At 46.3% G+C, this 16,375-nt stretch overlaps 1 protein-coding gene across 1 annotated transcript; it reads left to right on the forward strand.

The window, feature by feature from the left end:
• Nucleotides 1-1,128: 1,128 nt before the first annotated feature.
• On the forward strand, nt 1,129-7,861 carry GMNC (geminin coiled-coil domain containing; the record flags this gene model as incomplete). Its single annotated transcript, XM_082767231.1, has 5 exons — nt 1,129-1,485; nt 4,098-4,257; nt 4,339-4,424; nt 5,582-5,698; nt 7,217-7,861. The coding sequence occupies 5 exons, from the start codon at nt 1,129-1,131 to the stop codon at nt 7,859-7,861; spliced, it is 1,365 nt and encodes a 454-aa protein (XP_082623357.1).
• Between the last annotated feature and the right edge of the window lie 8,514 nt (nt 7,862-16,375).

A 16,375-nucleotide genomic window follows, 5' to 3' on the forward strand; every position in this document is an offset into this window, starting at 1 on the left:
GGAAATGAATTAGCAGATGATTGTTACTTGGTTTTGTTTTACACAATACATTGATGTATAATTGCTAGTGTGACTTGAAGCTTTTCTATCATCATGTGTAACATCCCCAGGCCACTTTGCAAAATTAGCTCCTTCTCTCTTACACCAACTGCATTTGGCCTTCCCTTGACAGAATATGACTTAGAAGTTATCTCCCCAAACCAATGAGGCAGCTGGGCTCTGATATGGTGGCCTGTTACCATGTACCATCCTTCATTGTCGGGCATGGAAACCATGATGCAGGGAGTCAAAATGAATTAGTTGAGCTTAGAAAGCAAAGCCAACAGTAAAAACCAACAAGATGCCAGCTTTGTAGATGCAACAATGGGGTGACCACAGGTTTTGTTCGTACTTGTTTTTCACTCAGTGTGTCCGCACTCCTCCTACACTTCTCAGAGGCAAATAGCGTGCCAGAACATACACGGTTCAGCCAAGAGGAAGCACAGAGCCACCAGCATTGTGCCAGGCAAAGGGCCACCTAGTAGCAGCTGTGGGCCAGCACAGAATGAATCATAAAATCATAGAATGGGTCGGGTTGGAAGCGATCTCAAAGATCATCCAGTTTCAACCCACTTGCCGCATGCAGAGACACCACCCACTAGAACAGGTTGCTCAGGGCTTCATCCAACCTGGCCTTGAATGCTTCCAGGGATGGGGCATCCACAACCTCTCTGGGCACCCTGTTCCAGTGCCTCACCACCCTCTAAGTGAAGAATTTCCTCCTAGCCTCTAATCTAAATTTCCCCTCTTTAGGTTTAAAACCATTCCCCCTCATCCCGTCATTATCTGATTGAGCAGCAATCCACCCACCCAGGTGCACAAGGCAGGAAGGAAGCTTTCCCTGCACCTGCAGGCGTGCTTTTAGACACTCGGTGAGGAACAAAATGTGAAATGACATTGCAGGGAACTTCTGGACCGGATGATGTGGAGGTTCTCTGCAACCTTAATAACTCTGTGACTGGGGGGCACTACAAGAAGCAGCCTTGCGCAGAGGGCACATGTGGTACCCACAGGGCTGAGCAGAGCTGCCTGCAGACCCCGGGGGAGGCCCAGAAGCAGGAACACCCCGGGGATGCCCCGGCTGAAGCGATGCCCCCTGAAGCCACCATCACCCCCCAGCCACCATCACACCCCCCCCCCCAGCAGACGCCGGCTGATGACGTCACCGGGCCCGCTCGCCTCTCCCAATGGCGGGCCCGGCGCTCCCGCTGCCTGAGGCAGCCCCAAGATGGCGGCTGCCTCGGCCGGTCAGGGGCTGAAGCCGCAGCTCCAGGAGGGACTCCCGGGGCCGGGCGGGTCCCGCACGGCCTCGGCGCCTCACGCAGCGCTGTTGCGGACCCCTCCGTCCCCTCCAGCCCGCCCGAAGCTGTCCTGCCCGCCGCCTCTCCCACCCTGCGGCCTCTGGGGGCTTTGCCTGCCTGCCCCCGGCGTGTTACTGCCCCCGGTGTGAGGGAGCAGCCGCTGCTGCACAGCCCTGGGAGGCCCCCTGAAGCAGCCCAGTGAGGGGAATAAAAACGAGCCAAGCAGAGCAGTACGGGGCCCTGATGCCCACTGGGAGCATTTTGTTGAGCTTGTGGTCCTGGCGAGCCCCCCAGCCATGTTGGCACCTGAAGAGTGTGGGTTTCTTGCAGCAGTTAGGGGATATAGTGCGCAGAGCTGGGGTTTAGGAAAGCTGACATAGCTGGGTGACCCAGGGCTGGGTGCGGTGTGGCTCTGGAGCACCAGTCCTTTATAAAATGCCTCTCTTGGAAGAAAACATAATTGAGGCGGGTGATGGCAACGATTTAATTTGGCATAGCTGCCAGTTTACCTTGGGCAGCAACCTAGGAAAGTATGCCAGTAAGAAAAGAATATAAGATAAGTGGCCCTCTTGGTTGTTATTGTCCCTGAGCCTTGTTAAATGGGGCACAGCACTGAGCATCCTTCAGGGGGGAAATGAAAGACTGTCCCATATGCCAGCCTGGCCTGCCTTTGGCCCTGCCTCACCCTCAGCTGGCTGCAGCTTGTGTCCTCAAGCAGGTCGGGTCACCTCCCTGAACAGCCCTCACCATGGCAGGAGGCAGGATCCTGACCCAACAACTGCTCTGCTGTTAGCCTTGTTCACACCATCCCCTATGCTATTCAAAGACAGACCCTCACTGAAGAGGTTTTTGATTTGACTTTTTTTTTTTTTTTTTTTTTTTCTGTGAAGAAACAAAGTCTATCTCTGAATTTTAATTGCCATGGAACTGCTTTGAGTTAGAGGCAACTATGCAGACAATCTTTCTTTTACACATCTGCATATGGCTTTTGCAACATTACCCTGTATGATAGTAAATCTTATACCATTGACACTGCATTTTTATCCTGAGGTCTTCTCCTGGAAGCCTGGGGCTTGACAGCAATCTAATTCCCAATAAAGTGAGACTTTTGCAGAATCTTGTCATTGCAGATTGCACTGCTCTGAAATCTGCACTTTCTTTCTCATTAGAACTGTCCTCAGACCTGCCCTGGATCATGTTTGCTTTTACACACCCCCAGGAAATTGTGGAAAACTCACTCCCTCAGACAGGCATGTTGGACAAACTTGCTTCCTCCTGCTGGATTTTACAGCTGCAAACAAGGCTTCAAAACAAAACAAAACAAAACAAAACAAAACAAAACAAAACAAACTTACTAGCAACACCAACAGCCCTGCTCTGAACATGTGGGATGCTTCCCTGGATCCCTGCTCATTTCCTGTAGTGAAACACAGACACACCAGCTCGGTGCTGTCCTGAAGTGTGTGGAGGCTTTTTTTTTTCTCTCTCTCCTTCTTTTCTTTTCCCTCCTTCCTTGTGTTGATTTGTGGGGCCAGAATGACTTTGATTTCAGCAAGTTTGCTGTTTATTCACGTCACAAGTTTGACAGCTTTACACCAAATCAGATTGCTGGGTTTCAGGAGAGCTCTGAGGCGTCACTGGGAGCTCCTTTAGATTAAACTCGCCTCCCCGGTCTCCCCCCTCTCCCCCTCCTTCAGAGCCATTTAAACCTCGCTGGGGCTTTAACAGAAACCTGCTCCCAAGACCTGCGTTTCATTCTGCCTCTAACATGGTAAGTGCTCTTTGCGTTTCTCTCGACCTGGAGGCAGAAAAGGAGCAGCTGGTCTCTTTGCCTTGGGGCTTTGCAGGAGGTTTCGTGCCCTCTAAGATGGGGAAGGAAGAGGGCTCTCCTCTACCTGCAGGAGCAGTCCCTGCTGCTCTGCCTTCCTAAGGATGGGCAGATTCCCCTCTCGAGGCTCCAGGCTCTGCCGTTGCTTTGCAGAGATTCAGATCGTGCTTATTTGGAGGAGGGAAAAGGGGTGACTCCAGAGACAACCCCCAGGCTTTGCTACTGTGCAGCCTGGGACTCCTGCAGAACGGCAGGGGCAGAAAAGAGAGCAAGCAGCCTGGAGGTGACTCCGCTAGCTTTGTGCAGCTGTAGACCTGAATCAAGCCCTCGAGGTGGGACGGACGAACCGGCCGAGGACAACCTGGCTCCTCTCTCCATCTGAAACCCGCTCAGGACCCTAGCATTTCCCAAGGCACCGCAGCAAACTCAGCCCAATCCCTGGCACACCTCTGCTCGGAGCCCCTCTGCCACGGGGGGCTGCGGCGGGGGCGGCACCGCCGGGTGCCCAGCGGCTGAGAGCGGGGCGCTGCGGTGCCACCGGGCTTGGGGGGGGGGACATGAGGAGGGACCGGGTCCCCGAGCGGGCACCCGGGGCGGGGCTGGGAGCTGGGGGGGGGGGGCAGCGGTGTCCTCCTGAGCCAGGCACCTGAGCGAGCCCCAGCTGGGACAGAGGGGAAGGGATAATTAAGGGAAGGGGGTAAAGGGAGAGGGTAAGGGGAGAAAAAAGCTCTTCTCCGCCGAGGAGGGACCCTCCCGGAGCGCTGGGATGCTCCTCACTGGGATGCGCCCCGCTGAGGGTCCAGAGGAGGGCTGACACCGTTCCCCCCCCCCCCCCCCGGGGCTTTCCGCAGCCGGAGGGGCAGGAAGAGAGGAGAGGGGGGACCCAGCCGCCGCCTCCCCCATCCCCACGACCCCTTTTCCTTCCGCAGAGCGGCGGCCGGCCGTGCCCGCAGCCGGACTTCAGCGGGGGGCCGGGCTGCTCCTGTCCCTGGCCGGCCCCCGGTGGGGTTTCCAGGGAGAGCCGGGCCGCCGGCTGCTCCGCGGAGCCGCCGCTTCACGGCCAGGGCCGGCGGGAGGCTCGGCCGCCCGGTAAGTGGGGGGCGAGGGGGGCCCGGTCCCGGCAGGGAGAGAGCGGTCGGAGCGGGCTAACCCCGCGCTGCTGTCGCCCAGGCCGGCTGTGCACCCCCGAGCTCGGTGGGCAGGACGAGGTGTGGCGGGGAGACCAGCTGTCCTCCCAGCTCTACAGGAACAAGCAGGTAAGGGTGTACCCCCCCCCCGGCAGCCCGCACTTCGCTGCGCATCTTCTGGGGGTGGGGAGAGGGGCTGACCCCCTTCTGGGGGTTCTCCGGTCCTTGCTTGAAGTGTTTGTCTTCCACATGTTGTCCCACGAAGATGGAACAACTGTTGGGAGGTTCTCTGCTCACCTTCCCCCCTCTTACAGCACAGTCCACAGGGGAAGTCCAGGGACTTCAGGCTCTGATGTTGCAGAGCCTCATGCTGTTAACTGAAATTACACTACGTCTGTCCTAATCCATCAGGATTACCTTCATGAGAAACGATTCCACCAGAATTACCTACTCATACATACAGAGGATCAACCATTTTGACCAACAAGCATTGCCTTGTAATTTTCTCTCCTTTCCTCTTTTTTTTTTTTTTTTTTTTTTTTTTTGTGAATCGCATCAAGCAACAGGACAAATTCTGAACAGTCCTAGATGAAGGAATTCCAGAGAGATCATTCTGAAGAAACACCTGGAGTGATGTTTTGACACATTAAAGTCAATGGAACCTCATTTACTAAGTTTAAAGTCCCTGGAATCAAATCCTAGTTCCAGACATCAGCATACCTTTGCCTCCACCTTAATCATTTAAATCTGTTTTTCAGCCTGTGGTCAGCAGATGCTGGGTGCAGGAGATCCTGCCAATGACAAGTGCATCTTTCTTCCGTGTCCTATCCCCATAAATTGTTAGCCTCCAGCTTCTTTCTCCTTTTCTCCATCAGCCAACTATACACTGGAATGAGAGGGATGTAAAAGGATGCTTACTGCCACTGTGGAGGAGAGCTGGTAGCTACTGTCATGCCCGTGACAGTTTCTGGCTGTTCATGGGACTACCTGTAATTCTTTTCTATTATTATTCCACAGTTACAGGTGGTTAGGTGTTTTTGTTTTCGTTTGTTTTCTCTCTCTCTCTCAATGGAGTAAACTTTTCAAACACTTAGTAAAGAATAAAAGTCAAAAATGAAAGCTGAACAATCTTGCCAATTAGATACACAGAAGCAAGAGGCTTGAGGGGATGGGTTGCGTTCACAAAGCAAACAGCCAGTTCATTAAATCCAAGCAGCCTGTACCATAGGGCAATTGCTATTAAGTTACAGAGTCAACACCTATTCAGCAGTATCTCTATTCCACAGCTTCAAGATACTTTGCTTCAGAAGGAAGAGGAACTTGCTAGGTTACATGAAGAAAATAATAACCTCCGACAATACCTGAATTCTGCCCTGATTAAATGCTTAGAAGAAAAAGCCAAGGTATTGTACTCAAACCTGTTGTATAAATGTATGCAGAAGAAACACATTGAATAGATACATGACATTAAAATACATGGAAGGTCTAAGAGTGCAGACAACCTGCAGCTGAGGTCTGCTTTTTAAGTTCACAGAGCTGTGAAATTGTTGCTCATGGGTCTAAGGTGATGGTTTCCTTCAGGAGTAACATCCTATCAGGTGCTGACTGTGAAAACATTGTAGCCCATAGCATGATTAAATTTAGCTTATAAGTAGAGCAAGGTAAAATTATTTGGTCTAAAACTTTTTTTTTTTTTTTTTTCAGTGAGAAGTTCAGATTTGATCATATTAAAATATTCATTAAAATTGTTTGTTTTGTCACTCACTCCTTTGGAGAAGGACTAAATTTTCCATTTTGTATGCTTTGGGTGATTTCTTTTTTGTTTTGTTTTTGTTACCTTGCCATGGTACATTTTATTCATTTACATTAGAACATTGATCTCATTTTTTTCCAATTTATTAATTAGTATTATGTATTAGTATTATAATTAGCATGTTAAAAATATTAATATTTACTTTATTTTTTAATTTTAATTCTCTCCCTAAAGAAAATAAAAATATGTATTTCTCATCAACCTGAACATTTTTTTTTTTTTATTTTTTTTTTTTAAAAGCATTCCAGACTTTCCCGTGAAAACAAGCGATTATTTGCTCAGCTCTTTGGATTGGGCATGCAGTAAAAAGGCTTAAAAAAAAATAGAAGCCTTTCCTTTTACATCCTATTCGCAGCTGACAATGTGGCACATCCATCCCTCTGCCATGCCAAGACGTGGCTCCTGGTAGTAGAAGAGATCTCCTTCATTGGGCCTAGCAGGGAGACATGGCCACCCCTCGATGCTATGTGAAGGAGAGTCCAGTGTGACACTGTCATGGGAGGTGGCCAAGCAGCAAGTCCATGACATGGTAGGGACCTTCCTTGTTATTCCTGCCTTTCTTTGACCATCCCCAGGGGCCTTAAGGGCCTTCTTCCCAGCAGCTGAGGTGGATGAAAGAGCTCAGAGTTGTGGAGGCTGCAGCTCCAAGTGCTCCCTGGCCACAAATGCACCTGCCCCAGCATGACTTACCTCAGCATCCTCCCTCTTTGTCAGATTGCCACATTCCCCCCCAATACCCCACTCACCTGCCAAATGCTGCTGGCAGCACCAGCACAGAGAAGTGCAGCACAGCCAGACGGGAGCTCTCATTTCACGCCTTACTGAGTGAGAATGCAATCAAAGCACAGGCCTTATTGACATTGTCAAATTCTTCTCTTTCAGGGACTTGGTTGTTTCAAAGGCAGTAAGGACAAAATAATTAGTCATATTCCGTATGTTTAAGGAGTCCAAAAAGAGCACAGGGGGGAAATAAAAATATTTTTATAAGGACAGTAGTAACTGTTTTGCCCATCTAAAATCTGATATCAGAAATTCGTTACTTACTGGTAACTAAATAATTGACCTTTAATTTTCTCTCTCTCTCTTTTTTTTTTTTTTTTTTAAATAGAAAGTGCTATCCTGCCATGGCCAAAAAAACTCTGCTATTCTCAAAAGTACCAAAAGGAGATTAAAAGAGGACTACTGCTTTACTCCTCAAGAAACTCCTCATGCTTCCAAAGCCAGAAGGAACCTCTTCAATGAATTCACTGCCTGTGAAGAGCAAGCCAGTCCTGCTGTGGACAGCTGGGTCTTGCAGACCTTAGGACTGAAAGATGTCGACACCATCGATGAATCTTCAGCTAACTACAGTGCCCTCTCCTCAGACCTCGGAAAAGATTCATACTGCCTGAGCCCTGATGAAGCAATAGACTATGGCCACAGCGAAGGAGCAGCAGCAGCATATAGCTACAGCCACGTGCCTCCAGATAACAGCAGCGTCCATCCATGCAGCACAGACTCTACCTTCCTTCCCCAGTTTCCTTCAGCACCCTGTGTCTTGTCACCAGTGCCAAGTGTTTCCTCCCTCCCAGCCTACGGGTTGCCATATTTGACTAACGATTTGTCACCTAACAGAACAGAAGTGGCCTTCACAACATCTCTAAGCCCTCACCGCAATGTGAGAACACACACCTTCCACCAAGGGCAAGCTTTTGTGCGCAGAGAAGATGATGGAGGATGGAGATTCACCTGGGTGCCCAATCAGGCTGAATAAGGCACCTGCATGAAGGGTCAGCTAGAGAGGATGTAAGAGACATACACTTCACCCTGTGCTCGAGACAAGTTCAGACATCAGAAACAAGCCTGTTAAATGCTACCCTGCCACCCACCCATTCATCAGTCCCTTCCAGATTTTCACAGGTGTGGCTCCAGATTGCACTGAGACAGGTATCTGCCCCAGGCCAGGTGTTTAGATTGGACCCAATTCTCTTGTGCCTGTGTTGAGATACCTACTTTTTCTTACATCATGGTTTCTGTCATCAACTATTCCTTCTTAACTGGTGTCTTCCAGACTGAACTACTTTCAGCATTGATGGTCACTCCCACATGCAAACTGGAAGGGATTTGGGGAATACAGTTTGGAAATAACATCTCTCCCCAACACCCACAGGTGACAAAGATGGCATAAGCTGAGGGTCAGCAGCATCTGTGATTTGGGTCTCTCTTGGCTAGGTAGATTGCCTTGGATTAAGGCAACCACTCTGTTTGTTAACATGTTACACTAGGTTGTCCTACCTGCAGTCACTTGGTGCTGTCATTTTTTATTTTTTGATAATGATTCAAAAAGCAGGACTTACTTCTGTTGCCTAAAGGCTACATAATTCCAAGCAATTCAGCAAGTCTGAGATTTTCTTCTGCTGTGATTAAAAGACCGATGTGTTTTCTGCATTATGTTTTAAAGGTATTTTATCTGTCAGGAATTAAACCATTTAGGGCCCTGTATCTCACCAACTTTAGCTACAGAACAGGAACTAGATTTGAAGATGGTTGGGGATGGCAGTGTTATTACTCCACAGCCAAGGCCCATTTTCTCAGCTGTGGTTGAAGTACACTCAGAGCACTTCTTTCTTCTGCAAAACATGCATTCCCCTCAGCTGCAGGATCCTAATAGCCTTCAGATCAATTTTTCATCCCTATCTACTGGCCTGATAATGTTTTTTTTTGTTGTTGGTGGTGGTGTGTTTTTTTTGTTTGTTTGTTTGTTTTAAGAAGGAAGCCACTCTTGGCTTCAGAAGTGGTTTCTGTGGATTCCACTGGGCTATTTTGCACTTGTGAAAGTGGAGATGATGTTTCTAGGGAACAGCTTCTTGACCTTTTTGTCTTGATCTTTGAGATCATGCAGATTTATCTGCAATCAACATCAGCCCAGAATCGGGGCTGTTTCCTCCTCCCTTCATGCTTCCTGTGGGAAATGCTTCTTATGTTTCTCCTGGTTTGTGGAGGCAGTATCACTTAGTGATTAGTGAGTGTTTGGGAACTCGACCTTCAACACCATCTCTTGCTTCTCCATGTCTCTGTCAGGCAGTGGTGACCTGAAGCTAAGACCATGACTACCTTGAGAATGCTTTAAAATGCCTGGTGAGGAGCTGCTCCAGCACTGCCCAGGGCTGTTGGTAACACTACTAATGATACGAAGTCATAATGCAGATAATAATGATATGACCTGCAGTAAGCTCACTGGTGATGTTTGTGTTACATTTGTTTGCCGCTTTATAGTAGTTCGATGCCTAAACATTGAAAGTGAAGGGAAGGATTTGGTTATTCTAGCTTTCAGAATGGCCCCAGTGACATTGAGGAAGTACTTTCATAAGTAAAAATAACCATATGTGAGGATTTCCTTCCAGTGGGCTTATTTTTCTACAGAAAACTAGGTATTTTATTATTTTTTTAAAAGGGATAAAAGCATCTCCCAAACAGCCTCTTGTGCCTTAGAATTGCAATATTTGGATATCTCCATGGGGAGCAATAGTGATTTCCCAGAAGACTTTTAAATAACTGTCTTTCTGTGTAGTTACTTTAAAGTCGTAAGGCAGACTTCCAGAATAGGCTATTTGAAAGCATGATTGTAGGCACTATTGCACTAGATTAAAAACAATAATGCACATGAAATAAATACAAGATTGTTTTCTTCTGGGGTTTTGTTGTAGTCTGTGAAAACATGGCCAGCTGATAAAAACTGGTCAGACAAGACCACTGATCTATAGCACTTTTCTGCTTTTCAGTGAAAGTATACTAAGAGAAGTGTTTTTAAGGAAACTGTGTACAGTTTTTTTTTCCTCTCAAGGCATTTTTCTAGTAATAGACTCTAAATCTACTATATAATGTGGCACTGAAGAAAATAATTTCGTTCATTGGAGTTTTTATTGTTGCATATGATAGTGCAGAAAATATCTGGCCTTATCTTAAGTGATGGGAAACCCTAGTATTTGTGGTGATATGGGATGAACAACATGCAGGCAAATAGACAGTGTGGCCAGAGGATTATACCCAACGCAGCTGTAGATATCACATCGTTCAAAGCAGCTGTAAAACTTAAGCAGAGAAAGATCTCTGTATTCTAATGGTGCCAAATAATATTGCCTAAGTTTTTCAATGATACGGAGTCAGCAGCAGTAACAAATACAATATTTGCTGACAAAACAAATAATAAATCATATTTTGTTTTCTCTAAGGAGAGAAAACCTTTCCCATTTGATGTTTGCTTTCCACATCTTTAGATCAACTCATTTTGAAAATTTCTTTGCAGAGAACCAGCACAAAGCAGTCAGATCTTTGGTACAATTCCAAGCAGGGTTTCAGTGGAACTGAAACAGTGCTTGAATCTTTGCAGCATTTTGTTAGAGGATGACTGGCCCCGTTGTCTCATAGCAAATAAATTATAGATGTAACTGAATAGTTCAATAAATACTTCACCTAAACATGTCTTCCTCTTTTGCTGCAGGCTCCTGAGTTTTGCTCAGCACAAAAATATGGAGTCCTGTGGCAGGAATTTGTGTTAAGTCCCATAGTGCTGCTCCTGGCTTGCAAATACAAAAACTTACAATTCTAGTTTAGAAAACTGTGAGAAAATGTATCTTCTGTCTGCTCCATGTGAACAATGCTGCTGATTATCATAGCAGAAGGAGCACACTGGAAAGGAAATTCACCAGATAACTAAAGGTGACTTTTTTTCCCCGCCGACAGCATCATTTGAACAAGTATTTCCTTATCTATCATTAAGTACAATGCAAACAAGCCTACTCTAGCACTACTGCACAATAAGCAATGTGAGGACTGAGACTCTTCTGCTTTTCTGTTTCTTTATAAACAAGAGGAAGAAGCTCAGGATTCTGATATGGCCTCTGGTATGCTACTTCACTTCTGTGCTTTGATTTCTACTGGTTCCACCACCAGACCAGTTCATAGCAATTTAACAAGAAAACACAATACTTGCTGCTGCAAAATGTGTGAGGTTCCCTCTTGCCCAGGAGCAGCTCCAGATGTGTACCTCTGGGACTGGGAGGCATGACTTGAATGGCCCAAGGGCACTGGGAGGCTCTTTGGGCAATGGAAACTTCATCATCTGTGAATATCCATTTTGTATTAACATATCTGTTTTATTTTTTTATTTGAAGTTTTTTCTTTGTGAATGGAACACATGCAGCTGCACACTTTAAAACAACCCATGTTTCTAGAATGTATGCTATTAGAAACAAGTTAATTTAACACGATGTTTGATTTTTGTGATTGAGAGTCTATGATTATACATAAACATCAATTTTACTTGTATAATTAAGTTTAAGTTATGCCTAATAAAACTTGAAATAACATCTAGTTGATGCAAATCTGCCCACAACTATACACTTCAACATCTATTAAACAGCCATTGTTCACACTGCACAGCGTAACACCTAGCAACTACACGCCTCTTCAGAGGACTGAGGGAGATCTTTATTTCCTGCAAACATGGGTGTCTACACAAGCAGGTGCAGCTTGCGAGCATGTTATAACAGAAGTAAAGATGCAATAGCCACAGGTATGCCACTTCAGCCAGGGCTTGCACAATGCCTTTCAGTGATCCATTATTGTTTTCACTAAGAGATTCCACACTACAGAATGACTAGGACTGAGGGAAGTACTGTGCTTTATGTTTGTTATTTTTGCAGCAAACTCACTTAATAGAACTACACCTCCTGTCTTAGTCTTCTGAGCATCGTGACAGTACTCTGCATACTCCTGATTTTGACTCTGAAGTGATGAATTGTAAAGTGGCACCGAGGTGTAATGTAAAGAGACTGAAGATGAGAGATAAGCATGAGTAAAAAATGCAAGTCTCTATTTAGTCAGCTATACTCAACACCAAAAGTAAAACTGTTATTTATTAACTTCCCTGTCTGACTGGGGGAGGGTTTAGTAGTGACCACACACCAGCTAGGACCAGCAAGATCAATTTTTTATTGGAAAGTGAAATTATTATTCTTTGTATTGCTCCTGAGATACAAAAAACCTTCTGCTTTAAACTCTTTTGTCCTCTAGAAGCCACTGTTAGCCTAGCAGATGATTCACAAACACCCTGGCTTGTTGCCAGGTAGATGACACCCTGTCACAGAGAGCGCAGTCTATAAATAATTCGTAGAATGAGTTGTGATTCACCTAAAATGCCATCTTTCCAGCCATTCCTCTGGTTCATTAGTTGTGCATCACTGAGTTATTTCAAGGCTAAATATTTACATGCACCGCAGCCCAAGGAAATCAGCATAATAGAGGAGTGTGAGCAACGGAGTATAGAAATCATCAGGGGCACGAACATCTGGGGGGGGCTGCATATTTCCTGATTTAGTCAAAATTCCCACTCGAGTAGTAGCTGCGACACACGTATGGTCAGCCGAAACTCCCAGGTACCTCTCCAGAAGCCTATTATCCAAAGAACACACTTGTTGTTTATAAAAGCAACGTACGCATGGCTAACGTCTTCCACCACCACCGCGTTCCCTGTTAATGATCGCAGAAGAAAGGGTCAAAAAAGTCGGGAGCGTGGGCGCTTTTCAGCACTTCCAGGACTTGGGAAAGTGCCCTTGGATGAGGGGCAGGGCAGGCCAGGAGCCCCACCAGCCCGGGCAGCAGCAGCGAGGAGCTCCCGGAGCCCGGCCGGGGCCGCCGGCTCTGGCCATGGTGCTGAAACTGCAGCACAGTGGAGCAAGGCCCTGCGCATCTCAAACATTACTTAATTTATTTCACATACCCTAAGTTTTCTACCTGGATGCTAAAGCTTGTTAGAGTTAAAATCATCATCACTTTTTTTGTTGTTGTTGTTATAGGGTTAGGTAGACCATCCAGATATCAATATAGGGTCTGTTATTTGGGGAACAGTATTCAGTCTTTAAATACTCTCAAGTGAATTCTGCTCTTCTTTCCACCAGTTAGGATCTCAGATATCCTCCCTCTTTTCAAAAAGTTTTATCCGAAGTTAAACCATCATAAATGGGACCTGAGATATATAGTACTCCGCTGCACTTTCCATCATCCACCCTGGAATTACATGACAGGCTGCTGCTGTGATGATTTGCAGCAATTAAAAGACAGAAAATAAGAACTGGCTTGCCAGTGATGAATCCTAGCAGTGCAAAATTATCTGGCAACTTCAAACAATAGTGAAAAGGAAAGATCTATGTAAATAAAGAGGTTCCTTGCAGTTTTCAGTTTTAAGAAGTGCTGACATCTCTTTCATTATACAGCCACACAGTTTGAAGGCACAAGTAACTCCTTCCTCTGGGAAATAGACACCACTGGCCAGCCCCAGACAAAATCCTAACCTGACAACAGCGTATCCCCAGATCAGCTTTACTTAAAAGCTCAGAAGATTACTGTAGAACAAGTTAAAAATTAGCTCAGCAGTATTTGAACTCAATTGCAACTGCTGTACCTGCTTTGAATTCCAGCTTCCTCACCTGGGCCTAGAATTAAACAGAACAAGTAGGAATTAAGTGATTCCTCCTTGCTTCAGGAAACAGGGCTAATTTTGATTACCCATGGGTCATGAAATATTTAATGATACCTTTCTGCAAGTGAATGGAGAAGTCCTGATTTAATACTGCTAGGTATTGTTTAAATTTGCCAGCTTCAGTTTGCTTCACAGACTGATGTTAATCTGGTGTTTATTCTTGCCTTCTTACCTGAAGCATTCAACAATACTGCTGTGTGAAAGCTGCTGTGTGCCTCCCCAATTGTTTCAGCAGCACTATTTTTTCTGAAATAAGTTGTTCATCTCTCGCAGTCTAAAAATTGCACTGCCCACTGAAATCTGCATGAGTTAGTACTATCCCTGAGAACAAATGGAGCTGAAAGAGCTTTAAGTTTCTCCTTACTGAAAGGCCTTTTATCAGTTTGAAATATCATTACCTCAATGGCTCTGTGGCCATTTCAGAGGTGTATAAACACTTGTTGCCTATCTGTTAGCCATTCAATTACTAAGATCTTGATACTGTGTAAATATTTAACTACAATAGGGGATATAAATCAGAGAAAGTGATTTTGTTTCATTCCACTGGTGGCAGTAAATCACAGTCTATTCAGACTACTGGGCTACACCCAAGTTGCTGAGCTGCAAACACAGGCGGGCGTTATCTAAGATTTCCTGTAAAGCAAGTCCTAATCTAATTCAGACCTCACGGGGCAAGACAAGCAGTATACACCACAACTCCAGAAGCCAAGACCACTTCCAGAAATTTTTGCTAGGTCAGCCAGAAAATGAGAAACTGCCAGTACCCAACTGTTGGGCTAGGTTTCCAAAGGATGTGACCAAAACCCACAGAAGGCCTGTGAGAGCAGGTGCAATTGAGTTTGAGCCCCTGGATACTAACAAAAAGACAGCAAAGGGGAGGAGCAGTGAGTTCTGGTCTCATTTGTTTCCTACAGTAGCAGAAAAAGGATCTAAATATCACCAGAGACAGCAGCACAAGACCAGTCACCCTCTCCACCCATGTTTGTGTGCTGTAACAGATCCAGCAGCTGTTGCAGAAAGAGCCATCATGTGCTGCTACTCCAGAGACACAACACCATGCTCCCTATTGCAATGGGAGCATGGGTTTTCTTGCATCTCCATCCCTAAATGCACTGGGATTCTGAAGTCAAAGTCTCCAAGGACATGTTTTTTTCTAGGCTTACTTTTTGCAGGGTATTTTATCTCGCCAGTGCCATGTGGTGGGCTCCAGCTCTACAGGCCCACTCCCATGGGAAGGGAGGGGAGGGTGCAGTCAGAGGAGCTGCAACAGCCAAACTCCTCTCCAAGGGAGCCTGATTGCAGAGAGGACATGAACATGCAGGTATAAGACACCCCCCCACATCCACATGCTTTGTTCAAGAACTTTTCCAGGCCACACAGCATCACTTGTGGCTGCTGACAGTGAAAGTTAATCTGCCTCTGCAAGGGCTGATTGCTTTTTACTCTTGCCTGCCCTCCTTTTCCACTTGGCCCACGTGCAGGTACAAGTTCAGCAAGTGTCTGCAAGCCCCAGTGCATACAAACAAGCCTTGTGCAGCATTCTATTTTGGTTTTCTCTACCCCCCTTGTGGCCTCCCCTGGCTAAAGTCAAAGAAACACTGAAGCATCCAAGTAAATCAGCCCATTGCCTTTTCTCATCAACTTTAAAATGCTTTCCTTGATGCCAAAAAAATGACAATTCGCTACAGAACCAGGCTTGCAGGATGGTTGTATTGAAGCTATTTCTTTTTGCCTTGCTTTCCTGAAAGGCATGTTGGCAGGGGAACGTGTCTCCAGACTCAAGTCCAGCACCCCGTACTGAGCCCACAGAACGTGCAGGGCTGACAGAGTGCAGAGGGTGCCCAGCATGAATCTGCTCTGCGAGCATTTACCTCCTACCACGGTCATCCTAAGACAGGTCAAATTAATCGCACCATAGCTGACAGCTGCTAAATAAAAACCCATGAGGAGATGAGCCCAAATGCAGTGCGTATTAGGCACCCTGAGGGACAGAGCTGAACACCGTTAACCAACCTGAGCTGAATTCCCCAAGGGCCGAATGCGTGAGGCAGAGCAGGCAGACCCCTGGGCTGGCAGCAGTGACTGAGCCCCTCGTTGGCTTGAGCAGAGGGGAGAGGCATGCAGTGAGACCAAGGTAGCGTGGTGGGGAGTTTCTGGTATGGCTGCTCCCTATCACACGATGCAGGTGGTTATTAATAAAGAAGCAAACCCAGTATCCCCTACATACTGCAACATTACACAGCCCTGTCCTGCATCGGCGCTGTTAAAGCTTTCACAACTATTTCTGTCACTGGACAAGCTCAGGCTGCCTGCAGCTGACTGCAACACTTCTCCCTGCTCTCCTCTTCCACAGCAGGAAGTACACAGCTACGTGGAGGGGAGAAACTACGCCCCAGAGAAAAAGGAGGGAGGGAAAAGTGAGGTTACAGTGATAATCACCATTTACCACAGGAGCTATCTGTGCTGATTTGACCAGGTCAAAACTTTCTGTAGAAGGCAAGAAGTGGTATGAACATCAATTTAGAGGAAGGAACTGATTGGTAAATTGCTTTGAATTATCTTTGAAACAGCAGTTACAGTAGTATGGAGAATTTTTGGATGGCTAGAAAAGAAAAAAAAATACAATCTTGTTTTAGTTGTTGCCCGAGTCCAGTTCAAGGGAGGTAATGTGCAAAAGGAAGCAAGGCTGGAGGAGCAGGGAGCAATATTAGTATGTATTCTTTTCTCCCTGATTTCGTTTTCAGCCCA

This window comes from Aythya marila (assembly GCF_965140915.1).
Source record: "Aythya marila genome assembly, chromosome: 9".
NCBI lineage: Eukaryota > Metazoa > Chordata > Aves > Anseriformes > Anatidae > Aythya > Aythya marila.